The 27,595-nt window shown below is 42.0% G+C and overlaps 1 protein-coding gene and 1 long non-coding RNA gene across 3 annotated transcripts; one reads left to right on the top strand and one right to left on the bottom strand.

Moving 5' to 3' along the window:
• Positions 1–6,583: 6,583 nt before the first annotated feature.
• On the bottom strand, positions 6,584–26,336 carry MSRB2 (methionine sulfoxide reductase B2). The gene is made up of 5 exons (XM_082449888.1): positions 26,179–26,336; positions 17,101–17,201; positions 14,169–14,245; positions 8,544–8,691; positions 6,584–7,659 (listed from the first exon to the last, which is right to left on the bottom strand). Exons 1-5 carry the CDS (start codon positions 26,294–26,296, stop codon positions 7,555–7,557), a joined length of 549 nt encoding a protein of 182 aa, XP_082306014.1. The 5' UTR covers positions 26,297–26,336; the 3' UTR covers positions 6,584–7,554.
• On the top strand, positions 9,286–23,097 carry LOC309655045. 2 transcript variants are annotated; one of them, XR_014260576.1, is made up of 2 exons: positions 9,286–10,214; positions 20,361–23,097. It is a non-coding gene; the product is annotated as an uncharacterized lncRNA (long non-coding RNA). The 2 variants fall into 2 exon arrangements; XR_014260577.1 differs by lacking the exon at positions 9,286–10,214 and adding an exon at positions 14,255–16,834.
• Positions 26,337–27,595: the final 1,259 nt, after the last annotated feature.

The following is a 27,595-nucleotide window of genomic DNA, read 5'->3' as shown; positions in this document are numbered from 1 at the left end:
AGTTAAAAGGCCTTTGGCTGGAACCTCCATCTTCCAGTAATTCACCAAAATTACAGGCACAAGGGAAAGAGAAGAGGAACGTGTTATATGTTCTCTAGGCCTTTAGAAATCCTGGAGTTGTTTCTTTGGCCATGTACATGCGAATTTGCCAGAAAGGTGATACTGCAGATGTCAAGGGAAGGGCACGGTTAAAAACACATGCCCCACCACTGCTCCCATCGGCATGCCTTTGGTGTCGTTGAAAACCAACAAGGGCAAGATTTTTGCCAAGAGAATCAATGTACATTCTGCGCACATGAAGCACTCCCAGACCTGAGATAGCTTTCCGAAACACGTGAAGGAGAATGACCAGAAAAAGAAGGAAGGTAAAGACAAAGGTACCTGCATTCAACTGAAGCCCAGCCTGCTCCACCCAGAGAAGCCCACTGTATGAGAACCAGCAGAGGGGCGTCTGAGCTGCTGGAACCTATTCCCTAGGAATTTATGAGAAAAGAAAAAAAAAAAGCCTATTAGGTATCAAGGAAATCACAATATAAATTCCTCTGTTAAAGACCACCTGTTACATATTTCTGTGTTCTCTAAGCCCAATATATACATCTGAAAAAGCAATAAAGCAAAATTAGGGATGACAATCTTTTATGAAAATTGAGTCAAAACAAGGGTCTTGTCCACCTCGTCTTTCACAATACTCAAGGCCCCGTAACTCCACTGACATGCACTGTGGTTTTCAATCAGTGTTAGGCAAAGGGCCCCTTTGAAGATCTGATAAGTTAAAAAACTCTCCCCAGAAAAAAAAAAACACATGTAAGTCACTTTTAAAAAAACAATTTCAGGGGTTCATGACTCCCCTCAAGCCCATTAAAGGATCTTAGATTAAGAAGTGAATCCACAGAGCATAGCCATGAGTTATAGGTTGGAAAAAATTTAAATTAAGACTTGGCCAATAGCTTTTGGCTTCAGAAAAATTTCTCAATGATGAGCCTCTAAAACATTGATTTTTAATCTGTACAGCTTCCTGGCGAGCCAGGAAGAATGTATATCACCAGAAGAATGTACAACATCATTGAATAAAAATCCAATTAAATTTCTGGAGACCATGCCAGAAAGGAGGACACACCACTGAGAAAAGTACTGGCAACTGAGAGTCTTACGTTTCCACTTCCAAGAACAATGACTAAGGTGACTCCAGATGACTGTGCTTCTGCAGAAAACAACCAGAAGACTGAACATAATACACAGAGCAACTACCTGAAAGTACTGGAGAGTAACAAGAAGCAAATGACTTCCAGTGAAGAATGCAAGCTCTCCTTGAAGAAGGCACAAGGGAGCCACAGCAGCTGGTCTCATCTGCCCAGATTTTAGCCCAGGGCTAAGAGAAGCCTGGGGTGCACTCAGAGGCGGTGGCGGGCTTGGGGTGGGCGGTGTCATGGCAATACTAGAAAATATGTTGATAGTATATCATATAAATATGATAATGAAAATACACATATCAAAATTTGTGAGATGTAGGCAAAATAGGGTATACAGGGAAATTCAGAATTTTAAATGCCTATGTGGGAAAAGAAAAAAAGGTCTAAAACTCAATGATCTAAGCTTCTACTTTAAGAAACTACAAAAAGAAGAATAAATTATACCCAAAGCAAACAAAAGGAAGAATAAAGAGTAGAAATCAATAAAACTGAAAACAGAAAATAATAGAGAATATCAGTAAACCCAAAACCTACCCTTTGAAATAAATCCAAGAAAACTAAAAAACTTCTAGCTAGAGTGATCAAGAAAATGGAAGACACAAATTCCCAGTATTAGGAATGAAAGAAGGAGCCTCACCACATGCCCTTCAGACACTAAAAGGATAATAAGAGACTATTATGAACAATCTAATGCCTACAAGTTTGACAATCTAGATGAAATAAACACATTCCTTAAAAGAAACAATTTACCAAAAGTGGCTTAAGAAAACTTGACAGACCTATATAAATTAAGGAAATTGAATCCACAATTAAGAACCTCCCCACATAGAAAACTTCAGATACAGATGGCTTCACTGGTAAATTCCATCAAACATTTAAGGAAGAAATAATACCAGTCTTAAAAAAACTTTTTCAGAAAATAGAAGAGGGAGCATTTCCCAGCTCATTTTATGATGCTAACATTACCTTGATTACAAAATCAAAGACATCACAAGGGAAATGCGGAGCAATATCACTCATGAACACAGATACAAAAATTCTCAACAAAATATTAGAAAATAAAACCCAACAGGATTCAAAAAGGATACTACTATACATCATGTTCAAGTAAGGTTCATCTCAGAATGCAAGGTTGGTTTAACATTAGAAAATCAACCAATGTAATTCACCACATTAATAAAATATAGGAGAACCACATAATTATTTCAATAGATGCAGAAAAAAAATCTGATAAAAATCGACACTCATGATAAAATCTCTCAGCAACTAGGAATAGGAGTCTTCCTCATCTGATTAATGTCATCTATGAAAAATCTACAGCTAACATTATATTCAGTGGTGAAAGATTTCATGTTTTCTATCTAAAATTAGAAACAAGGCAAAGCAAAGATACCCACTCTCACTATGTTGATTTAACTTTGTACTGTAAGGCCCAGGTAGTGAATAAAGCAGGAAAAAGAAATAAAAGGCAGATTGGAAAGGAAGAAGTAAAATTGTCTTATTTGTTGACAATATGATTGTGAATGCAGAAAACTCTAGGGAATTCAGAAAAAAGCTAAGAAAGTCAATTTAGCAAGGTTGCAGTATACAAGGTCAAAACACAAAAGCTAATTGTATTTCTGTATAACAGCAAGAAACAATTTAAACAACTCAATTTATAATGTCATTAAGAAAATTAAAACACTTCGGGATAAATTTAACAAAATAAGAATCACACGCTGAAAGCTACAAAATATTTAAAGAAAAATTAAAGAAGACTTAAATAAATGGAGGGATATACCAGGCTCATGGATTGGGGGACCAAACATTATTATGATGTCAATCTCCCCTAACTGATCTAATATAATTCAAGATAATTTAAAAATTTATATGGAAATGCAAAAGAACCAGCATAGCCAAAACAATTTTGAAAAAGAACAAAGCTGGAAACCCATATTGATCTGATTTTACGACTTGCTATAAAGCAATTATTAATCAACATAATGCCATAAGGATAGACATATCAATGGAACAGAGGGTCCAGAAATAGACCCACACTTATATGGTAAATTAATTTTTGTAAAAATGTCAAGGACATTCAAGAAAGTCTTCAACAAATGGTGCTGGGGCAACTGGCCATCTGTAGGGGGGAAAAAAAGGAAGTGTTGACAAGGATGTGGGGCAACTGGATGTTCATTTGTTGCTGTTGGGAATACAAAATAGAACAGCCACTTTGGAAAAACATACACAGTACCTTATGAAGTTAAATATATATTTCACTCCCAGAGAAATGAAAACGTAAGTCTACACAACAGTGTGTATATAAATGTTCATAGCAGCACTATTTGTAACAGCCAAAAGTGGAAGCAACCCAAATGTCTGTTAACTGGTGAATAGATAAATTGTTTACCCATGGGTAGACTATGGTATACTGCTCAGCAACAAAAAGGAACAAATCACAATATAACATGGATGAATCTTAAAACTGTTAGGCCAAGTGAAACGCTTCAAATACAAATGGCTGCATACTATATATTTCCATTTATGTAGAATGCTAGACAAGGCAATGCTCTAGTGACAGAAATATCAGTAGTTGGCTGGGGTCAGGGTGGGGGAGGGATTAATTAATTTTAGGGTAAGGGAATTGTTCTGTATCTTGATTGTGGTAGAGGTTACATGATTGTTTGAAATTATTAACATTCAGCAAATTTTTCACTTAAAGTAACTGTATGTAAATAATTTAAAATAGGAGTGCTTGATTCTGATTGTGGGTCACAGACATTATAATAATGGAAAGAGGACTGGCTGTGTTGTCTAGAGACCTGTGTTGTAGGCTTGACTTGGCTTCTTAAGCATTATCTAATTTGGAATAATTCACTTAACCTTCCTGAGCTTCCACTCCAAATACAAAATAGCAAAAAAACATACTGTCTTTGTCTTCCTCACAGGGACATTTGTGAGGGCAAAGTTAAAAGGCGTTGGATACTAAAACTGTGAGCTATTATCCAGGAGCAATGAGTAGCTAGCAGCATACCAGCACTCTCATCCAGGACAACTAGAGCTAGGCAAAATACAGAAATTATTTATTAATTTATAAATATGTATTACATTTATTAATTTATAAAATATTAAGTAATTACAAATTATTATCTCTGTAGACAACAGAAAGGTTCTGAGGTAACAAGAAATAAAGGGGCTAAGATTCCTGTACTAGTTTTCTATTGCTGCTGTTAACAACCAACCACAAACTGGGTGGCTTAAGACAACACACTTATTACCTTGCAGTTACACGGAAGTCTGAAAACAGTCTCACTGGGATAAAGAAGATGTCGGCAGGGCTGTGTTCCTTTCTGAGGCTCTAGGGGAGAATCCATTTTCTTGCCTTTTCCAGCTCCTAGAAGCTATTCACATTCTTGGGCTCATGGTCCTCTTCTTCCATCTTCAAAGCCAGCAATGCAGCATCTCTCCGACCCTTCTTCCATCATCACATCTCTCCCTGACCCCAGCCAGGAAAGGTTTACTTCTAAAGACTCATGTGATTAGAATGGACCCATCCAGAGAATCCAGGATAATCTGTCTCCCTGTATCAAGGTCTTTAATTCATTCACATCTGAAAAGACCCTTTTACCATGAAAGTAATGTATTTACAGGTCTGGGGATTAGGATATGGACATCTCTGGGGAGCCATTATTCTGTCTGCCACAACTCCAGAGAGGGAAGAACCCCACAGAGCCCCTTTTATCCTGGGATCATTTGCCAATTCTAAACTCTGCCAAGAGCCTGAGAATTTAGGCTTTGTACCCACAAAGGGCATCTGCTAGGGGACACAGAAATGAGCAGAGCATTTATAACAGAGACTTGGGGACCCTAAGTAAATGGCTACTTTTCATCTTAGCACATTTGATGAATATGGGATCTGCGTAGGTCAGGGTGCTAAAACCCTAAGTGGAAAGCCTCTGAAATGCAGAGCACTGTTTTTCATCAGTTTTGTAAGCAGAGATTAAAAGTTCAACCTATTTCAGGAGGAAAGGCCTCATAGAATTTTATTTTTGTCTGTTGAAGACGGAGAACTTTAACAGAGAACTGGAATCCATAAAAAAGAATCAAATGGTTATTTTAGGACTACAAAAGTACCACACTTAAAATTAAGAATGCATAAGATGTGTTTAACAGCAGACTAGACAAGCAAAAGAATAAGATTAGTAAATAAGAGAAGAGGTTGACAGAAAATATCCACATAGAAATACAGATATTTAAAAGAACGGGAAGATACAGAAAAGAGCCTTAGAGATATGTGGGGTGCAATAAATGGTCTAAAATTTGTGTAATTCAAAAGGAGAGAGTCTAGGGAAAAAAAGAAAGAGATAATAACAAAACTGATGAAAGTATCAACCTAAGATTCAAAGAGCTCTGTGAACCCCAAGCACAATAAATACAAAGACAACCACACCAGGGCACATTACAAACTGCTGAAAATCAAATAAAAAGAGAAAATCACAGAAACAGTTGTGGGGGGAGGGGAACACATTACCTTCAGAGGAGCAACAATTGCACTGACAGCTGATTTCTCAGGAGAAACTATAGAAGCCATAAGACAATTGAATGAAACTGTAAAATGTCCAAATAAAATTTCTCCAAATTAGAATTCTATGTCCAGGGAAAAGGATTCTTCAAAAATAAAAGGAGACCCAAAGGTATACATTAAATATGTGCAATTTTTAAATATATCAATTGTACCTCAATAAAGCTTTAAAAAAATGAAAGGCGAATAAATACATTTTCTTGCCAATAAAAACTGAGAAGATTCATCATGAGAAATCATGAACTAAAAGAAAAAAGAGTTCTTCAAGCAGAAGAAAAAAAAATCCCACAAGGAAACATGGGATTTCAGGAAGAAATAAAGAGCAACAGAAACAGCAAATATGTAGGTAAACATAAATGAATATCAACATATACACTAACAATGATTTGTGGGGTTTATATGTATATAAAATTAAATACATGACAATAGTAACACAAAATATGAGAGGATGTTAATGAAGTTAAAGTGTTCTAAGGTTAACATTCTTGGAAAAGTAGAAAAAATTAATAATTTTAGTATGACGGTAATAAGTTAAGGATGGATGTTGTGATTTCCAGGGTAAGTACTAGAAGAAGAGGTCATAATGCATAACACAGTAATAAAGAGAAAAATAGAATACTTAAGCCTCCTTTCTGTCCATAAAGTCTCAAAGAAAATGATTTAAACACTTTCAGTAACAAATTATTCAAGACTCAATTTGTAAAAAACACTTGAGTTGCTATCAGCATTGGTGTAACCAAACACCTACTACCACGTGAACTAATTATTTTTTGGCATTTGATTTAGTCATTTTTATAAATGAGCAAATTCACAGACTTAGATAAAAAGCAAACAGATTTTAGTAAATATTTTATTTGAACTAAATTAAAGTTTAACTTTGTAGCCACTTGTATTCATTATCACTGAAATCTAGCAAACTCCCATTGAAACTTAAGTTGCCCATAGAGAAGCTGGAACTGGAATGTTCAAAACAGTCTAAAGTTTTGAAAAAAATATCATGCATCCCGTGGATCCCCCAAAGCACGGCTCATCCACAACCCTCCTCCTCGTTGCTTCTTTCCATGCTGGGACTGTGAATTAGTCTAACCCCATATTTTCTTTTTTTTTTTTTTTTAATTAATTTATTTATTTGTTTTTGGCTATGTTGGGTCTTCGTTTCTGTGTGAGGGCTTTCTCTAGTTGCGGCAAGCGGGGGCCACTCTTCATCGCGGTGCGCGGGCCTCTCACTATCGCGGCCTCTCTTGTTGCGGAGCACAGGCTCCAGATGCGCAGGCTCAGTAATCGTGGCTCACGGGCCCAGGTGCTCCGTGGCATGTGGGATCTTCCCAGACCAGGGCTCGAACCCGTGTCCCCTGCATTGGCAGGCAGATTCTCAACCACTGCGCCACCAGGGAAGCCCTAACCCCATATTTTCCTTCCTCTTTTCACTTGATCTCTCACCTATATATGTCCATGAAGAACTTAACTGCAATGGAACGTTCAGGGTGGTTTTGTAGGAATTCTTTGGTTTGTCCATCAGCCTCCAAATGTCCCCAAAGAGTCATGCCCTCTGGTCCAAGCAAAGCCCACAGAAGTCGATTTAATGGAAACGGTTGCCCCTCTGTCATTTTGTGAAATTCCAGTCAAAGCTAGAGCCAGGGTTGAGCTGACTCCAGGTAGTAAGTTAGAGAAGGTGTGACTTGCTTGGTGATAGCAGCAAACTTAGCCTGGTTTAGTAGGTAATAAAACTAGCCATTCACATAAATTATGAAAATTGAGTTTGGAAATGAGGGAGTGGCGAGGGAAGGGGACTCTTGGAGGTAGTCAGTGTTTGCTTGGTTTGAACTTGAGTGCCACACTGTTGATGCAAAACCTCTGACCAGTAGGCCCAGGTCCATCAGGAAACACATGGCCAAGGTGAGCTTCGCACTGCAAGGAGAGAAGCCTCTGTCATTCCTCAACTGGGACAAGGCTCTTTATGTAAAACCAGACACATGAATCCCACATGGCCGCCCCACTCGAGTTTTTGACACTGGTGTGGGGAAAAAGTCTATTGTACCAGAATTTGATTAAGAAATGAAAGGATGCAGAGCACAGTAGTGGTAAATAGCTCTCTCCTTTATCAGTGAGAATGTGAGCAAGTGATTTAACTTAGGCCTTGATTTACTCATCTATAAAATGGGGATGATAATTATACCTACGTAATAGAGATGTGATGATTCACTGATACGACACATTTAAAGCACTAACACCGTCCCTGGGTGAGCACTCGGTAATCTTGTAGCCAGTGTATTATTATTGTTTTTTACTGAAGACAAGACTAAGCTATATTTATCTGCTTACAAAACCAGAACATTTGAGCACCCAAGGATATCTACGTGAATATGCTGTCTGGATTTAAGCCACTCTCTCCTACCAAGCTCACAGGAGGAATAACGTGCTGATGTCACCTGCAGCGCCGCTCCGCCGGTTGCTGACACGCTGCAGAGTGAGAAGGGGGCGTAGGGACGCCAGCCAGGCTCGGCCTTCCTGCTGATTGTCCCTGTGCAACAGAATGTAAAGGGCCAGCTCTCTCTTTCAGACCCTTGCTCTGCTCCCATCTCTGCAAGGCTTGAACCAGGAAAGGCTCCTTCTCGGGTGTGCGGTGCCTGGAGTGATGGGAGGTAGGGACCAGCAGCACGGGAGAAACCCAAGGTGCTTCCGTGACAAAAGTGCTCCGGGCCGTCACACCAGATATGCAAGGACAAGTGAGCTCTCTGCGGCATTTGGGGCGGCACTGGGGAAAACAAATCAGAGAAAACAAAGACACCCACCTGCTTGCAGACGACCTCTGTGCGAGCTGGTCCCAACGAGGTGTCCACACGTCGCAGGATCCCTGTGTCACTCTCATCAGAGCCAGACGTCCCGTGAGCCTCAGAAAACGAAGGCCATCCGGTGCCCGAGCAGTACTTTTTCTCAGAGCTGTGTTAGACATCATGACACTACAGCTGTGAAGGCTGCTATTACCATACAAGGAACATTTTATGCCCCGAATCATTTTTCTACCAAGCACGATTCGATTCCCTTCTCCTCTGCCAGATCCCAAGGCCAGTTCCGTGAACCACTGGTTCCACAGGAATCTGCCCACTGCATCTCCACTATTAAAGACGCTGTCTTATCAGGTCAAAGATTTTTTGTTCTTTTGATGTCGAAGGCATCCCTCTCAACGGGATGATGGGATGTCGAAGTCATCCCGCTCAAGGACTAAAAACATGAGGAGCTTTGTGAACTGTTGCACGTTAGGAAACAGATCAAATCCCTGTGTTCTAAACGTAGGAAAGGGGGAAATCGAAATGAAATAACAGCGGTCGAAGGAGGGCATCGTGAGGTTAGCGTATCAGAGAAGCGTGAGAACTGATGAAACAGCCGTCTTCAGCCACCGGAACTTCGGGTTATCTAAATTCAAAGCCTGACTGCCTTCAGGGGTTCAAGAGCTGCCTCTGTCACTTCTTAGCTGTGTGAAATTGGACAGGCTGCTTATTCTCTCCAAGCCTCAGTTTTCTCATCTGTAACATGCGGATAATCACATCTACGTTATAGAGATGCTCTGAGGGTTTAAGGAGCTGTGCTGTGGAGCAAGTGGTGATACATCAGCCTGGGCACCCAGAGTCATCACCGCAGTGCAGGGACCTTCCTGGGGAAGCGCCACAGGGACGAATGATGCTGGGGGGGGGGGCGGTGGTGGCAGAGGAGCCGGCAAGAGGAGGAGGAGGGCAACAAGCAAGTCTACTCATCAGAGGCTCAGTCTCTAAGTGCTTTGAATGACTCCCTTGACTCACACTAGGAAAACAAATTTTAAATGGCAGGGAAATGGCTCCGTCTGAGGAGGAGAGACAAGAAATGAATTGTAAATTCTGCCAAAAAAACCCAACAACACCAAAAACTGAGTAAAGAGGGGGGAAAAGTGGCAAATAATCAAATCCCTAGACTATGAGCACAGAAGGAAGTTCAGTTTAGAGCACGAACCCCAGCAGAAAGAGTCTCGTGTAAGAAGAGACTCAAACGTTCCGGTCTTGGGACCCCTCTGTACTACAAAATTACTGAGGATCTCTGAGAACTTTTGTTTACATGAGTTTTGTCTATCAATACTTAACAAATTAGAAATTATAAGTGAGAATTTTAAAAACATATATGCATTAAATTATTTTTTAAAAATAATAAATGCATTACATGCTAACATAAATAACCTATTCTTACAACAATAATTCTATTTTCCAAACTGAAACAAACATTTAGTGCGAAGAGTTGCACTGTTTTCTAACTTTGTAAATCTCTTTACTGTCTAGCTTAAAAAAAAATGACAATTGACTCTTTATATGTGCTCGTGCATTCAATCTGCTGCAATGCTGTTTCGACTGAAGTGTAGGAAGAGGATGTGGTCTCGCGGATACGCAGTTGCAAAAGGGAGCACCTCGAAGAGACCTGAAAAGATCCCAGGAACTCAGGTATAGCTCTGAGGTTGACTTCTGAGAGACTCGGGTGTGAAGCCAGGCTCTGTCTGTTATGTCTATGCAACCTTGGCAAAGCCTCTGTGTCCTGATCTTCGGAATCGTAATGGCATTGTTATTTCATGGGGTTCCTGAGAGGATTAACTGAGATGCTTTCTACGTTTACTGTTTTTTGCATAGTGTCAGACACGTGGTACTTAAGTCAGTAGCTATTATTTTTTAAATATCATTATTAGTAGTAGTAACAGGTATCCATGAAATTTGAGCAGCTGTGGGTCCAATTAGAAGTGTCTGCACATTCAGATTGGGTTCTCTGCAACCCTTTTTGTTTTCCAAGGGTTCAAAAATATTCATCTGAGCTACTTTGGTCCAGGGAAAAACATTTTAAGTATCTTTTAATCATAGCTTTTCCACACTGAACATTATATATAAACTAGTGATCATTAAAGGAATTTTGATGGAGAATTATGAATATAATAATTTTTTTAATGAATGAATCTAAGACTAATAAAAAGTCACTTAAAACATTTTATGGGAAACAATAAAAGTTTTATTGATGCAATTTACAGAATCTGGAGATTTACCAGGTAATATGAGAGGCCCATCATATATCATTTAAGAGTGAAAACTTAAATATTAAGGTGAATTAGAAATTCCAATATACATATTTAAATGATTAGCAGATTGTAAGGCCCTCCCTTGAGAAACTAAAGCCATTCTGGACCATCTTTAGTCATGTACTCTTAGAGGTGCTTCTTTTGTTTAGTTTTGTTATATGTTTATTTGCTTTGTTTTTAATCTTCATTTCTGGAAATTCCACAGCCCCCAAAACAGCAGCAGAGGCACTTGGTGATAACTGACAACCCTCATGGTAGAAGAATTTTCCTTCCTTTGAAGGAATGGGAGCACACAAAAGGTTAACAATGTTACTTAGTATTAACACGTAGGATGTCAGGATATTCTGTAAAAAGGGAACTAACATCAGGCTCTCAGTTTCCTTCTGTTCCAAGATTTATGACCATGAAACATGTGATCTCACAGTAGATTTTAATAAACACTTTCAGAATCAGTGTTGGGGGGGGGGCAGGGGGAGGAGAAGGGAGGGGAATAGAGGAAGCAGGGGAGGGGCAAAGTCACAAAATTCCAAGGTTAAGGAAGCAACAGCCTGGAGTCCCCAGGGGAGTGATAAAATCCCGAGAGCGCTCTTGACTTGGAAACCCTGGATTAAATGTCTCTGAGTTGTCTCCCCCAGAATGTGCACCATACTGGTTTGGCCTGAAGGGAAGTGTGCAGGCAGCAAGGAGCCCAGCAGCCAAGAGACAGTAATCCCTCATCCACTTGATTCCTTAACTGTTTAGTTGACTTTTCACCTGGTTTTGACTCTGTACAAGCATTTGAAGGAATGTTTCTTTCTTTTCTACTCCTGCTCTGTGTTACTGAGGCTGGAGACTGGGGACAGAGAGAGAGGGAAAATGAGAGGTCAAACAAGAATCCCTACAGCTAGCCACCCTCCTGAATGGGAAGCACCGTCAGGAATATAGTCTTCATTTATAGATTCTCATTAATTAGAAGAAATTCTCAGGAGTTCCTCATTATCAAAGACACATTCATGTATATGGCCCTAAGAAGGATCTGTCTCTAAGAATGTCTCATTGCTAACATGTATCCAGTGCTTGGCATGTGTGAGGCATTGCTCTGGTGCTTTCACATGTATTAACTCATAACTCAGTTAATCCTCCCAACAACTTTATGAATTCAGTACTACTAGCGTGCTCATGTTACAGGTGGGGAAACTGAGGCACAGAGAGGTTAAGAAACTTGCCTGAGGTCACACAGCAATGAAGCCAGGATGTACATCTACAGGCTTAGCCACTGTACTACACTGTCTCGCCTATAAATAAATGCATCTTTAATAAGAGTACATTCTGGAACATAAAAGATTCTTATGAATATATTCTTATTTTTCTCAGTCTCAGCTGCAGCAGCAGCAGCAGCGGGAGGAAAAAAAATGGAACAAACTCAAAAGTCCTTAAGAAATGAAAATGGAAACTGCAACTAAAACTAAATGATTAAAAAGAAACAAACAGGTTGGCAGGTCATTAAACTGGCCACTTGATGAAAGGGCTTTTGGGGAACTGGCTGGTATTCTCATTAGTCTTGGCTGCTTTGGGGATGGTCACTCAGCTTCCTTAATTTGGACGAGCACTGTGCTAATACAGTAGCTACTGGTCACATGTGGCCTTTCAAGTTTAAATTATTTAAAATTATTTTAAATGAAATAAAATTAAAAATTCAGTTTTTCAGCCGCATCAGCCGCATTTCAAGTGCTCAACAGCCATGTGTGATTGGTGGCCACCGAAGTGGATGGAACAGATACAGAACATTTCCATCATCATAGAAAGTTCTACTAGACAGAGTTTTTTGCTCTGGTCTCTCCGGTCCCTACCTGCACCCAACATTCTGTGATTTCCTGACAGAACCTGGCTGGGCATTGGGTAGGAAGAGAATGTCATCTTTACAGGTACAGAAACTGGAACGCCAATGAAGTTAAAAAACAAAGACTCAAATGTAGGAAGGAACATGCTCTTGCAAAGATGACCTCACATCTTTTGCCTTCACAGTCGAAAGATGGAAACAGAACATCTGGCTGGTTAATGCATAGTCACAAGGCCGTGCTTTATACTTTTACAACACGGGTTCTTTGGCTAAAAGCAGTGTGGCCATCTCAAGGTCCCACTTTTCCCTTTTAATAGAACCAAAGGTCAAAAAATAACTAATGGTTCAGAAATATACAACCATTTTACTGTTCCTAGCTTCCCCCAGGCCATCTCAGCTTGACTGCCGTCTTTTCTTTTTTTTTTTTTTTTAAAGATTTATTTTATTATTTATTTATTTATTTTTTGGCCATGCTGCAAGGCTTGTGGGATCTTAGCTCCCCAACCAGGGATTGAACCCAGGCCCTTGGCAGTGAGAGCAAGGAGTCCTAACCACTGGACTGCCAGGGAATTCCCCTGACTGCCACCTCTGCTATCTCCTCACCAGCCACCGACAGAGTGAATGAATCCGGACAAAGGCCTGCCCTTCCGTGAGCATGAAGGAAAATCAATCCTAATCGTTCCTCATCCTTGCAGGCTGGGTCTGGCTTTCCAAATTCAGCCCACATTAGCAGCCTAGGAAAGCCCAGTCTGCTCAAAGCCCAAAGCACATAATGAAGCACTGCCTAATGGAAGATTCACAGAGCTGGCTTGATTTATATTTTATTCTAAACCAATTTAGGGTTGATGCAAAAGAAAGGAAAACATCTTTGAAGTTCTGAAAAACAGGACTTCAAAGATGTTTTCCTTTCTTCTTCATCGAATCTACTTTTTTTAGACTGTTTCCTGCATGTCTAAACAAAAAAGCCTTTGTGGAGAGATTTCAGATCCTGATTGACTTAAAAGAGGCTTTGAAATCAAGGGACAATTAAATTTACTTTTAGCTACATAGAAGAGGGCATGGCATTCACTACTGTCAAGCACTGTGGGGAATCTATCCTCATAAAATTCTACATTTTCTAAATTAAATTATAAACCCATTTCTCCCTGGGAGAGATACAGTTTTAATCACATGGCCAAGCAAATACCATTATGGTTTAGATTTATTTAAATACTTTCCCAGGAAAAAACCTCTAATAGCTTTATCTTAAGGTGCCCACCAAGTTTGTTTTGTTTTTAGCTGTTTCTTGCGGATACAGAAAGAAAGAATATAGGCTAAGAAGTTAATGCTCTAAACACTAGAAATAATCAAGATAGGCAAGAATCTTAAATGAACAGCCCTCCTTATAGCAACCAGGCCAAATGAGAAGGGCGATTAAAAACATCATGGGTATGTATTTATCCAAGGCCCCAGGAGACAGAGATGTATGAATTTAGAGGCTTACTCTCCTTCGGTACCTTTTGATCTTTATCTCACCTGAAGAGTGGGCTGTCACAGCACACACAGTGATACATTCCTGATTCCTTGTTATTCAGGTAGATCCCACTGAAAGGCTGAAAGCAAATGAGATACATCAGGTTCAGGTTTCTCATAATTCCGGCAGGACATGATACAGCAGATCCAAATCCAAGATTAAGTCTCCCAATAAAGGAATTTTTGTACTAATTTGACAAAGTGCAAATATCACTGGAGAGAAAATTACAATGCGCCCAGTGAAGAAGCCTACAGGCTTGTTTACGACCGGCCTTTATTGTGCCAAATATTCAAATTATGACATTAATAATGCTTTGTATTTATATAGCACCTTTCACCCAAGAACATCAAAGCCTGTGAAAAAGCGAGAGAACCGCGCCTCTGGATTGTGTAAGATCTCGGTCACCATTTCAAAAGAGTTAATACAACAGGAATCTAGTCCACTGTCTAAAACACTTTGAAATCTCCAATTAAAGACAGGATTTAGATACATAAAAAGCAAAGCTCAGTGAGATTAGGGTTGTGCCTTTAATATGCTTCACGTGGTGTTTAGGACACTGCATACTTAATAAATGCTAAATAATGAGCTAGATTCTCGCAGGGCCTAAGTTACTACTTAGATGAAATTACCACGTTAATCGTGGCTTAAGGAGTTTGCAGGTTCCGAGAGGAACACAAGGAGACTTGAGGCAATGAGTGAGCCAAGACTAATTTTTTAAAATGTTATTTTGTAAACTGATCTCATTGTTTGAAAAAAAAAAAGGCTATTTTTGCCCAATTCCTTTCGTCATCTCCTCTGTCAAAGGAATGTCAAGAAAAAGAAACTCTTGCACGAGCCTAGTGTGAAAATCTACAAGCAGTGGCTCGTGGCAGGTGCTGTCCCATTTTATGGAGAGAAGCTGAGGCACCGGGTGGGTCACCGAGTCCCAGAGCTGACTCAGGAAACAAGCAGCCTCCTTGGTCCTCTCTAGACGTCCCACCTCGACAAATCCACAGGTCAAACATTCACATTCCTCGTGGTAGGATTAACAGCACATTTTCAGGGAGCTGCATAATGGACAATTTCAAATTAACCTACTGAGCCCACCATCTCAGCACACTTGGATGTTTTCCCTCTTTAAAAACCCTGAACTTGGCTGCAGACATCCAAACAGTGGTGAGCTGGTCTTTTTCTGGCCTGTCCCCTCGAAGACCTGTACCCAACGCTGGCATGAATGGGCATCTGGAATGAAGAGGAAGTTTCGCATCCTCCCTACCTGGGCTGATGAGACACACATGCCAAAGGGCTGCCCAGACCTGAAGGTGATCTAGAACAGCCTACTCATGCGATCTGGACAGCCTGATAATATTCAAAATATAATTCTGTCATTGCAGGGACAGTGGGCAGAGGAAGTGACAGGGAACTGGTAGCACAGTAAGTTAAAAAAAAAAAATCAACCATAAAAGAATGCTTAGCCGACGTATTTTATGAAATGACATCTCTCCTCCGCCTCCTCACCTGATTTCCTCTGTCTGCCCTCTTACCCTTCCTCCCCAGTTTTATACAAGTCCTACCACTTATTTAGGGCTTCTCACTTGTTCATTCCAGTATTTACTTGAAAACCTAGTGTGTATCCAATGCTGGAAGCCTTTATTAAAATCCCACCCACAGGAAGTTTTCAAAAATACCAGTATTTCACCAGAATCTATTGGGATCTGCTGGTCTGTCTAACGGCTTTAGCATCGGTGGTGAAGTTGAGGGTGAGACCACGGTTATACAGCCATAGCACACGGACAGCTTACCTGAATTTTGCAGGGACTGCTAAGTTCAAAGATATAAATATTCTACAACTTTTGAAACCGCTGCGCTGTGGTCCACTCTGTGGGGTCTGCTTCACCAATGAAAATATCTAATAACCTGGTTCAATAACTATATTCCAGTGGTCATATTTGGGACTAAGACAGACTACTTGTTGGGAAATGCAGCACAGTAAACATGGTACATACTATAATGAGGAACCACTGAGGGCTGTTCTCTCAGGAAATGAAAGAAAGCTGAGATTACTGAAGGCAGCTTCAATAACGTGTCCCCCTCGTGGCCTGCAGTCATGCGACAGTCACCACGGTTTATTTTTTGAGTGCCTGTTATCTGCAGGCACCATGTTATGTGCTGGGGTATACCAAGGATGGCAAGTGCTAAGAAGAGAAAGTATTGGTAAAAGCAAACCCATCGGGGCTGAGGAAAGGCTTCCCTGTGGGAGTGAGAGTGGGGCTGAGAGCTGAAAGGTAGGTTTGAATGGGTCGGGGTGTTGGTGGTGGGGGAGGACATGGGGTGAAAGGGCCTGAACGGAGGGGAAGCCCAGGGTCTGAGAGCTGAAAGAGGACAGTGTGGCCGGAGTGCAGTGACCAGGGGGAAAAGTGGCCAGATCTGAGGACAGGGGTGGGAGGTAGGGGCAAGAGCCTTTAGGGCCTTATTAGCCACTTTTCAACTTTTCTCTTTACTTTGAAAGCAGTGGGAAGCCACTGAAGAATTTCGAGCAGGGGGTGATGTGGTCAGATCTGTTTTCAAAAGATCTCTTTGGCAGCCATACGGAGAATGGCAAGGTGGGGAGCAAGGGAAGCTGTGAGGAGAGCAGCTGGAGGCAAATGCACGCAAGCCAGGGCTGGTGGGAGCCTGGACCAGCCTGCAGGTGAGAGCAGCGGAGAGAAGCCGAGTGATGGGAAGGTCATTTAGGAGGCAGAATGGGTGGGAGAGGCGACGCAGGGCAGTGTGTCCAGAGGAAGGATTCTGGTTTGCACAACTGGATGGATATTCATGGCCGAAGAAGGAGAGCAATGAAAGGCACCAGATTCTCAGAGCAGAGGATGAGTTAGGTTTTGTAGCGAGATAGATTCCAACCTGTCCTGCCCTGCCCCCAACACATCTACTCAGAAACTGTCGATCGGTGTAGCTTACCGGTTCCGTCCCTTTTTCTCTTGTGACATGGAACTGCTCTGGAGTCAGCTTCTTCTGCCACTCACTCTTGGAGAGAACCGGCTTCCGCTTTGTAAGGGACCCTGTGTTGTTAAATAGGAATTAAAAAAAATTAAAACAGCAAGGCCCAGAGTGCTGAGGTTGACTTCCTTGGATTTGTCTAAGAAAATTTAGTTATTTCCCCAAAGAATTAGAGTCATGCCTTTACTACAAATATTTATATTTTTAATTGTTTTTCGTATTTCATTGCATTGTTTGGGATCTCAAAATAACTACGGTATAAGAATTTATTTAATGGCAATGGTCGACAAATTGCAAATTATAAGATGGGTGCTACTGACTTTCAAATGATGTCTTTGATCAAGTTAAGGACTTTAATATATTTCTATATTATTAAAATATATTTTGCATGGAAAAAACCCAGTAAGGCACAATGACCTTTTCTTCCCTAGCCTCTCTCCTAAAGTGCACCATCTCCCAGCAAAACACGCCATCCCTTCCCCTCCCCCTTCCACCTTTTCCTTCTTCACAGAGACCAGAAAGCTCAGGTACAAAATACTGTAATTGACTCATTAGTTTAATAAGAAATGAGTAATAAGTAGAGAGCCAGTTTTCCAGTCCTGCTGGGGCACAGAAGATAAGAGGCAGCTGAAATATGAAATAAGGTAGAATAAATTCTCCTTGGGTTACTAAGGGTAGACATTCATCTTTCTTCTATTACTACGTTCAAAGGAGTGTTTCCTGTCAGGATACAGCTGGGAGTAGCTGAGTGATTGGAGAGAAAAGATCGTGGAGCCAGTGGGTTATTAAACCCCTCTTCCTTGCTGGTTTATAAAGATATCTCTGATTTTGTTTGTCAAGGGAAGTCTTTTATTAAAAATTCTTTTTGTGTGGAAAAAATAAGAGACTCCTATAGCACATACTCCTGAACGGGAAACTGAGACCTACCATAATCTATTATCATGCTTCATGGTTTTTTTCCCACTTTTGTCTTCCTTTCTTCTGCTCCCTTCAGCTTCTATCTTACAACTTTTTTTCCAGTGAGTGTAAACAAAATAACTTTAGCCAAAGGGAGGTAGGAAGCCTAATGTATATTATAATAAATAAACGTTTTAATCATCCAAACGTTTTAATCATCCAACGTTAAGACTATGAAAGGACCTTATCATCTGCTTACACCTCAACTTACAAAGGAGAAAATAAGGCCCAAAGGGTTAGTAACTTGACCACAGCACTGAAGATGAAATGTTAAATACCTGTGATGTCACCACCCACATAACAAACATGTCAGAAAATCGTAGCTGAATTTCATTTTTGGTTACAAAAAAGAAAGTCCTAAATAATCTCTCAGCAAGAGAAGACTTGTGTCTTCATCACGAGTTCATAATACTGCACAATATGGTATTTTCAGTATTATATATTATTGACTGCTTATGGTTGTCTACATTTTATTTAAGGGTTTTTATCTGTTAAATATATTAGAAGGTGTCCTTTCTTAAATACTTTTTATAAGGCCACAGGGATTTCTTTTTTTCCAATGGAAATATACCTCTGAAATATTCCTATGGAAATATTGCTCAGTTACACACAAATTTTTCAGGAACTCAGCTTCTGGGGAGCAAAGCAAAATGTATTTATGTGATAATTATTACTGCTTAGTGACTTTCAGAGTTATTATGCAGAATGCCAAGTAATAAAGGGAGAAGGAATGATGAAATTTTTAAAATCACCATTTTTGCAATCGCTAAAATAATAGACGGATTCAAGCAAGAATCATCAGGGAATTCTAAAACCCCTGGGTAAAAAGACTGTTGAAGAATGGAATAGTTACACATTTTCAAAATGTGATCCCTCAAATTATTAATTTTACAAGTAAGAAAATGTACCTTTACAATGGAAAAGTCTAGAAATCACCACCTCAACCAAGTAAGCAAGGCTAGCATCACTGACAGTGGGGCCAGCTGACATCATGTGCCTCTGGGTGGGACGTGCTGCACTGGTCTGCTCTCAGAGAGCTCAGCAGGACTTCTTAGGGACACCCAGGAACACTTCATCCTCATCCCATCTACTTCTCCATAGAAGTGACACTAGACATTCTCTCTTTCTGGTAGAGTCTAATCCCTCAGCTTGCATGACACTAAATCCTCCTGTCTCTCCAGTTCCTCCCTCTCAGCATCCTTTCTCAGCTCCCCTTCCTCAAGCCATCCTTGAATACTGGTGTTCTTTAGAGGAGTCTGTCTGTCTTAGGCTTTCTTCTATCATCCCTCCACACCCCCTCCCCCACCCTGGGAGATTTTATCCTTAAAGTACCATCTACATGATGAGACTCCCAACCTATTTTTTCCCTCCATCCTAGATCTCTCTGCTGAGTACCGGATCCATACACAATCCACACCCGGATATCTCCACTAGGCCCGTCCCAAACAAAAGAATTTCATGTATCTCCTCCACCCCAACCCAAATCTGGTCCTCCTCTCATGTGCTCCAGCTCATCAATTCCATGTTTCAAACCAGAAAGCCAGGCCATCATCCATGACTCTTCCCTTGCCCTTGCACCAAGCCTGTTGGTTCTACTTCCTAAATAACTCTAGGATCTGCTCATTCTCACCCCTCTGCAACTACCTTGGATCAGGCCACCATTACCTCCAGCAAAGATTATTACAGGTTTTTTTCTAATTTGTATGCCCTCCCCTATTCCGACCGCTTCTTTTCCTCACTGCCCGAAACTGTTCAATGTGACATGATACCCTCAAGATAAATTCCAAACTCCTTGATGTGACTTCCAAGGCTCTTCATGGTTGGCCCTGCTTACCACTTCCAACTTCTCCCTTCTACTATGCTCCAGTCCCTCTCAACTGTGGTCCTCTGAGTTCCCCCAGAAGATATCATAGTTTGTTTAGCTTTTTACTTGTTGTTAAGATGGAGTGAAGACTTCTAAGATCCTTACATGCCAGGACAGAAACCGAAGTCTCCAATCTCTGATCTCAGTTTACATGTTATCTTCTCCAAGAAATATTCCCTGATCCCCTAAGTCTGGGTTGCAAGCTCCTCCTCTGGGTTCTCACGGCCCTCAGTGCTTCCATGATAGACATGACAAGCGCAGGTTAATCTGTCTGGATGTCTCATTCAACTAGAAGCTGAAAGTCTGAAAAAACTGTGTCTTTGTTCAGTGTACCCCTATTTATCAGTGCCTTGGCATTTGATAAATATTCATTTCTTCATTCATTTGGTCATATTTACAGAGCACCTACTATATGCCAGACACTATTCTAGATGCTGGGGATACAAACGTAAAGAAAACAGGCAAGAATCGCCGCCCTTATGGAGTTGAGGTAAAGTAACTAAGAATGTAAAACTTTAGATGATTTTTTCAAAAATCACAAAGGAGATTAGAGAGTGTGAGAATGTGTGTGTATGTATTTGTGTGCATACACACACACACAATTTAAAATAATGAGGGAAGGCCTTATTAAGAAGGCGACATTTCAGCAAAGAGTTGAAGGAAATGAACAAACACACAACGTGAATACCTAGGAGAAGAGCACTGCAGGCAAGAGGGGCACCAGGCTGGGTGTGCCTGGCGTGTCTGATGAACAGCAAGGAGGCCAGAGCAACGGAGGTGGAGTCAGCAGGGAAGGTTAGTACAAGGGACAGCAGACAGATGATGGGGTCCAGATCATTTAGGGCCTTGAAGGCTATTGTAAGGACAATGGCTTATGTTCTGAGTGAGTTTGGAAGTCATTGGAAGGTTAGCAGAGGCATGACATGATCTAACATATTTTAAAAGGATCAGTGGTAGATATACTAAAAAAATATTTGAATCAGGGTAAAGTCTGAAGCAGGGGAACCATTACAGAGGCTACATTAATCTGGCTGAGACGTGGAAACCTGGATCAGGGTGGCAGCAGGAGAGTGGCTAAGAAGTAGCGAGACGCTGGACACAGTCTGATGGTAGAGCCGGGGGATCTGCTGATGGGTCAGATGTGGAGGTAAGAGAAAGCAAAGGGCCAAGGGTCATACTCCACAGCTTCTGGGCTCTGAAAGATGGGGGAAGACTACAGGAGGAGTAGGTTTGGGAACTTGGTTTTGAATTTGTTAACTTTAAAAATGCCAATCAGATATTCAAGTGGAGATGTCAAGTAGGCAGTTGGACACATGGATTTAGAGTTCCAAGAGAGGTCTAGGATGAAAATATAACTTTGCAACCCCTCAGTCTTCAGATGTTATTTATCTTGGGGACTGGAAGATCCCCAAGTCAGTGAGTGTAGACAGAACAGAGAGGCCTGAGGGCTGGACCCTGAGGCTCTCCGCAATATGCAGGTTGAAGAAACGGGGACAAGCAGAGAGGTGGGAAGGAAACCACAAGAACGCAGTGTCCTAGTGAAACAGAGCAGGACCCTATGGTGCTTGCCCCCCATGTCCTCAGTCTGCCTTTTGTCTGTGGAAAAACTTTAGCCAAAGAATAAGTTTAATCAGAGAAGTGAGAAAATGCAGAAACAAAGGAAAACAGTCCAACAAGACTAAATAATAATACTTTTGTCATTAAGTATAGTCAAGGACCTTTAGTTCCTCCTCAAGGGCTATAGATAACATTCTGAGCCATATCCTTTGAGCTGTCTTACAGATACTTAAACCCCCTCCACCAGGTGGAAGAAGTTAACTACATGATGACCAGACTGTAACCATGACATAAGCTGCTACAATTCTGAGAGCTGGCCTTAAAGAAATGGGAACAAATTGACCCTGGAACTGAAGATTAACTGTACTTAAAACAATCAAGATGACGCTGATCAGACCACCGATGACCAACGTCAAGATGACTGTCAGAGCTGACTGCGCTGTTTCTGCGTGTAGCCCCCTCCCCGCATCTATAAAAGCTCTTGCCCACTGATTGTCAGTGCGGGGAGTCGGCCTTTGGACAGGCCTCTGCCCCTCCCCCGCCAGGCTGCCGGCCTCTGAAATAAAGCAAACTTTCCTTCCCACCAACCCGGCCTCCTTATTGGCTTTAGAGCGGCGAGCAGCCCGATCCCACTTCCGGTTACAGTTTCTGGCTCTCAACCTGGGGCTGCTGTACTCTCGCGACATCTGGCTCCCGGGGTTTTCCCGAGCAGAGCCGCCATGACGACGCGCCGGGATGGCTGTGAGGAGCCGCTGCTCGAGGCTCGGTGGCCCCGAGAGGGGGGCTTTGGGGGGACGCTCCTAGCAGCTGCCGAAACCACGTGTTTGGGGGATTCTCCCTGTTTCTCCCCTGCTTGGCACTGGCTGTCAACGTACGCTTTTCCTTGGTGGAACGGAAACATGCTGGACAAACTGACGAGCTCCATGACCAAGTAAGTCCACGGGTGTGCAGGCGGGCCGACTTCTCTTTTGAGCACGAAGTGCTATCTGCGTATTTTGCCAATTGGTTCTGACGTGTCTGACACTGAGGGCTATTTGTGAGCACTGAGTGTGTCATTTGGGCATTTTGCCAGTTGGTTCTGACGTGTGTCTACTGTCGAGGACCCTTTGTGTTGGGTAAGTGTTTGTTTGGGACTCCACATGGGTCACTGTCTTGGAGGATTGTGACAGTTCTGTCTTCTGGTATGTGAGTGTGTATTTCATTTGTGTGATTGGTATCTTTGCTGTCTTTTGTAAAATGGGAAGGTCAGGTTCAATTCATTAGAAAAATTTTAGCTATGAGATTACGACTAAAGAAAAAGGAAGATAATTTTTTTTAACAATATATGACAACAGTATTCTTTATACTCTGGAGAAGAATGGATAAGATGAAACTCTTTTGAAATTCCAAAACCGCTTCTTTTTGCATATGCAGTTAGAGAAAGCTGGCTTGATAAAATACTGTTTTCAGAATTCTGACCCTGAGAGAACAAAAATATGCATAGGAGAAAACTTGAAGTTAACTCTTATCATGTCCTTGAAATACAAACACAGCCCACTTTGCCTGAGACTTCAGCCTTGGGTTAAATGGTAAAACTTCAAAAGATGTTTGGGTTTATTAAACACACATCTTGTACCACATTAAAGAGAAATTATGCTATGAGAAAAATGTTAAGTTTTTAGAGGTTATGGAATATGTTCTTAAGTTTGCCACTCAGTAAATGCTGGTATAACAGTTCAATTACTTGTTTCTTGGTTTTGTTAAGGCTTTTAAGGGTTAAAAATTGTAATATGTAATTAAAGCTACTAAAAATGATAAGGGAAGCATTTCGGTGTGGAAAGCAAGTAGGATATGTGTTGTCGGCAAGAGAAGGTATAAAGAATGGAGATATATTTGTTGAGGAAAAATGAGGATAATAATTTGTCCTACAGTTGGTTGTTTTTGGGTGGGCAAAAAAAAGGGACAAATCATATGGATACAAAAAGTGATAAAAGGTTTGTGAAAAAAGGGAATTTTGAGAAAAGAATTTCGTACATTGAAGGAGTGATTAAGATTAGATTGCGGGCTTCCCTGGTGGCGCAGTGGTTAAGAACCTGCCTGCCAATGCAGGGAACACGGTTCAAGCCCTGGTCCGGGAAGATCCCACATGCCACGGAGCAATTAAGCCTGTGAGCCATAACTACTGAGCGTGCGCTCTAGAGCCTGTGTGCCACAACTACTGAAGCCTGCGTGCCTGGAGCCCCTGCTCTGCAACAAAAGAAGCCACTGCAATGAGAAGGTCGCGCACCGCAACAAAGAGTAGCCCCCGCTCGTTGAAACTAGAGAAACCCCGTGCACTGCAACAAAGACCCAATGCAGCCAAAAAAAAAAAAAAAAAAAAAAGATTAGATTGGATTTAACTAGGTAAATGACCTTTGTTATTAATAGTAAGCTGGTACAAAACTGGAATTAGGTTTTCTTTCTCCCTGTTAAGAGAACAAAATTATCCAGGAATATTGAGGTGCTTTTGATAACAGATTGTAAGTTTCTTTCTCAAGCTAACTTCGAGTATTCCAAAGGGCCCCTAGACATCTCAGAAGAAATATTAAAGTAACTAGGATTATTTAGCATGTTAAATTATATGGAAAACGTATGGTAACTTTCAGATCATACTGCTGAACTGGGTAAGAAATTTAAAGAATTCTAGTGGAAAGCTACTGTTTTGCTTCAAACCACATTTTTGACCCCAATGTTCAGGATGGAAAAAATTGCCTAGTTATCACAGAGTATAATGACTTATGAGGTGTGTCACTGCTGGCTTTAAGTTTACTGCTAAAAGCACATGTACAATGCTTGTGTGATAATTGGCTATAAGTGATAAAATGTATAGGCTATAAAATGTTTCCCCGTCAGCAAACCTCTGTACTTGTTTATGTCTCACTAGTCCTCCCCACAACGTGGATAACTAGGCCAATATATAAACAAGGCCCCAAGTCCACAACACAGGGTTAAATGCAGCTGCACTTTTAACCTTTCCATTTCTTATGTAATTATAACAAATGCTTATTGTATACCTACTAAGCACCAATATTGTGATAAAATGTTTTTAGGTTTTTTTTCATTTATTCTGTAAAACAACCCTACCATTATCACTATCCTTATTTTATAGAAGAAAAAAACAGGCTTCAGGGTACCAAGTTCAAGACGTGCCCAAAGACACAGGGTCAGTGATTGACACTGTCGACTCTGAAACCCCCTTAACCACGAAACTAGTACCTGCCCGTCATTCTCAGTGGTTGCCTACTAGTTTGTTGAATTGAACTTTCATGGTTTACTTAAGCATTCCTTAACTGATGGACGTTTGGGTTAGAGCCAGTTTCTAGTTCTTAAGAGTACTGTTAAAGACATCTCTGCATATATAACTCTGTTCTTCTTTAGAATTATTTCCTTAGAAGGAATTCCCAGGAGGGGGTGTCTGATAAGTTAGCAGTTACTGTATTGGTGTCTGGCCAAATTTTAACGTTGCTGAAGAACCTCAGATTCCAGGGCGATTCATTAGGCTGTTTCTGACAGCACCAAGTACAAACATGAAGGACAAATTTCTGCTGAAACCACCACCCTATAAACGGGAATGAGAAGAGCTCCAGCGCACAGCTGTGATGTTTCCATCACCTGTGGTTCTCAGGAAACCATTGCTTGGCACAGAGTAGGCAGAGAACAAATAATGAGATTGGCTGACTAGAGACACCAAGCGGTTCTGAAGGCCATGGCCCCAAGTCATGTTGGATCAGTTCCCACTGCACACTGCCAGGGCTTTTATTTATTTAACACAGCATTTTGAAAACTTAAGGGGATAAAAAGAATTCCAAGTGACTGGGTACATTTTCAGCACAGATATGTAGCTTTAAATGTCTTCAATGGACACATAACAAATGGATTCAGAGATGGGATGGCTAGGCATCTGCCCAGAAAGCCAATGGACACGAGGCACTAGATTCCCCTGAAATAGGCCTGAAATATAGTGCCAGCTAACGCACGTCTCCACAAGTGACTCCGTACTAAAGGATGAAATGTAAACGTGCCCCAGTCCCACAGAGCAGCCAAAGGCATTTTGTAGAAAATACGCTTTTCCCTAGTCTGTATCACAGCCATTGACTAACGATGGTTATCAGGTTAAAGGAGGTGTGGATTATTAGTCCACATGTTTCCCTGGGTCCTGGAAACACAGAAATAGAGCAGGTCAGGGAGCAGATCCACAGGCATGCAAAGTCTGAACCGCCTGCTTCTCAGACGCGAAAAGCAGCAGACATAACTGGAGAAGGGGGACAGTATAACAGAGCAGGGGCCACTGCAGCAGAGAGCGTGCGGGGTGGGCTGCTGAGCCAACACCTTGAGGCCCGGCTCTAGAGCATAACATTTTATGCAAAAAAAAAAAAAGTGTGTGCACGTTTGGAGAGAGGACCAATACCTTTACACAAATCCTTACAGGGGTCAGTGACCTCCCCCCCCACTCCCCGCCCCTGCCAATTTACAACCAGCTGTCGCAGAAGGCAGGAGGTGGGCGGGCAGGGGCGTCCCGAAGGAGCTTCCCGAGAAAGTAAGCGCCAGGTCCAGAACCAGCAGACGGGCTCCCAAGTCCTGGCAAGTGAATGGAAACCGAAAGCCGGGAGGTGGCGGCGGGGCCTGCGAGGCCCGCGTCCTACCTGCGTCCCCAGGTCCGGTACTCGCGCCGAGGCCGCCCCGGCCCGCTCGGCCCCGCACCCCCCACCCGGGCACTTCTCGGAAAGGAAGGCTCCTGAGCACACAGAGGAAGCGCGCCATGATGCCGTACGCGACCCGGCGGGGCCCACGCCACAGGACCCGCCCACGCCCGCAGGACCCGCCCACGTCTTCGATGCTCCGCTCCGCCTCCTCTCACCTCCCCTCCTGTCCGGTCTCCAAGCACCACACTGCGCTGTGCTCCTTACCCCACTCCTGCCCTTCCCGCTTTCCTCCTCCTAACCGCTTCCTGCTTCTGCCCCTACCGTCTCCCCTTGGCCTTCTTTGGCCCCCTCGGCCCATGTACCGCCTACCTCCCTGCGCTGCTCCCCCAAACCTGGCTCTCCCCTTGCAGGCTCTTCCCCTGGTCCCACCTCACAGTACCCATTCCCACTCTACTCCCCATGCCCTCTCCCCCCACCCCACTGATCTGTTTTAGTTTGCATTTTCTAGAATTGTTTATAAATGGAACTATAGATTAGTTTGCTTTTTCTTGAGTTGCACATAAGTGGAACCATTTTTTATTTTGTCTGGCTTCTTTCACTCAGAATAACTAATTTGACAGCCCTTCCTGTTCTTGCATGTAACAACTGTTCATTCCTTGTTGGTGCTGAGTACTATTCCATTTATAGATATACAACAATGTGTTTACCTAGTCACCTGTTGATAGACATTATCATTCCCAATTTTTCCTTATTAGAAGTAAACCTGCTGGGAACATTTCTGTGCAAATCTGTGTGTCACTGACCAGAGTTCTTGGACTCCTTAATCAATAGAAATTGATAAGAGGCCAGACAAGAAACTCAGGCAAGGCTCTATTGGGACTCATACTGCAACATGAGGGAGCGAAAACAAGTAACAGGTTCCCTTGCTCGCTTCCTGAGGCAGGGCAAGCTGTTTCCTTATGTGGGGTGAGGGTAGGTGGCGGGTCCAGGGGCTGTGCTGGAGGGGTGGCTTGGGTGGGCTGGCCGCCCCTTTGGTGGTGCTGTGTGCAGGGGGCCTGTGCAGCATCCTGCTTTTGCTTCCAGCTCCTCAGACGTGGCAGTTGTGTTTTTGGTCTTTTTGTATGTGTTGTTCATAATTTGCCCCAACTCACAGTTAAATTTACTCCCTTATAGTTTCTTTGTATTTTGTTTCTGGAGGAGAAAGTTTGTCCAGGTGCAAGCACTACAGCAAAGGGTCCCAGGTCCCAGCCTGTCTCATTTACATGGACATGTGCTTTGCTTTCTCTTGGGTAAATAACTGGAAATGGAATGGCTAGGTCATAAGGTAAGTGTAACTTTTTAAAACTACCAAAATGTTTTCCAAAGTGGTTGTTTCCCCTTCCATTCTGGGGAGGACCACCAGCTTTACAGAATCCAC

Source organism: Balaenoptera physalus (genome assembly GCF_965194825.1).
Source record: "Balaenoptera physalus genome assembly, chromosome: 2".
Taxonomy (NCBI): Eukaryota; Metazoa; Chordata; class Mammalia; order Artiodactyla; family Balaenopteridae; genus Balaenoptera; species Balaenoptera physalus.
Note: the sequence above shows the minus strand (reverse complement) of the source record. Positions and strands in the feature narration are given on the sequence as shown.

What these genes read in the sequence shown, in the direction of transcription:
- MSRB2 (XM_082449888.1), bottom strand. Translation starts at nt 26,296, where the DNA reads ATGGCGCGCTTCCTCTGTGTGCTCAGGAGCCTTCCTTTCCGAGAAGTG. An exon ending in TACCGGACCTGGGGACGCAG is followed by an intron (nt 17,202 to 26,178) that starts GTAGGACGCGGG and finishes TTAACAACACAG; the next exon opens with GGTCCCTTACAAAGCGGAAG. An exon ending in GAGAAAAAGGGACGGAACCG is followed by an intron (nt 14,246 to 17,100) that starts GTAAGCTACACC and finishes ATTTGCTTTCAG; the next exon opens with CCTTTCAGTGGGATCTACCT.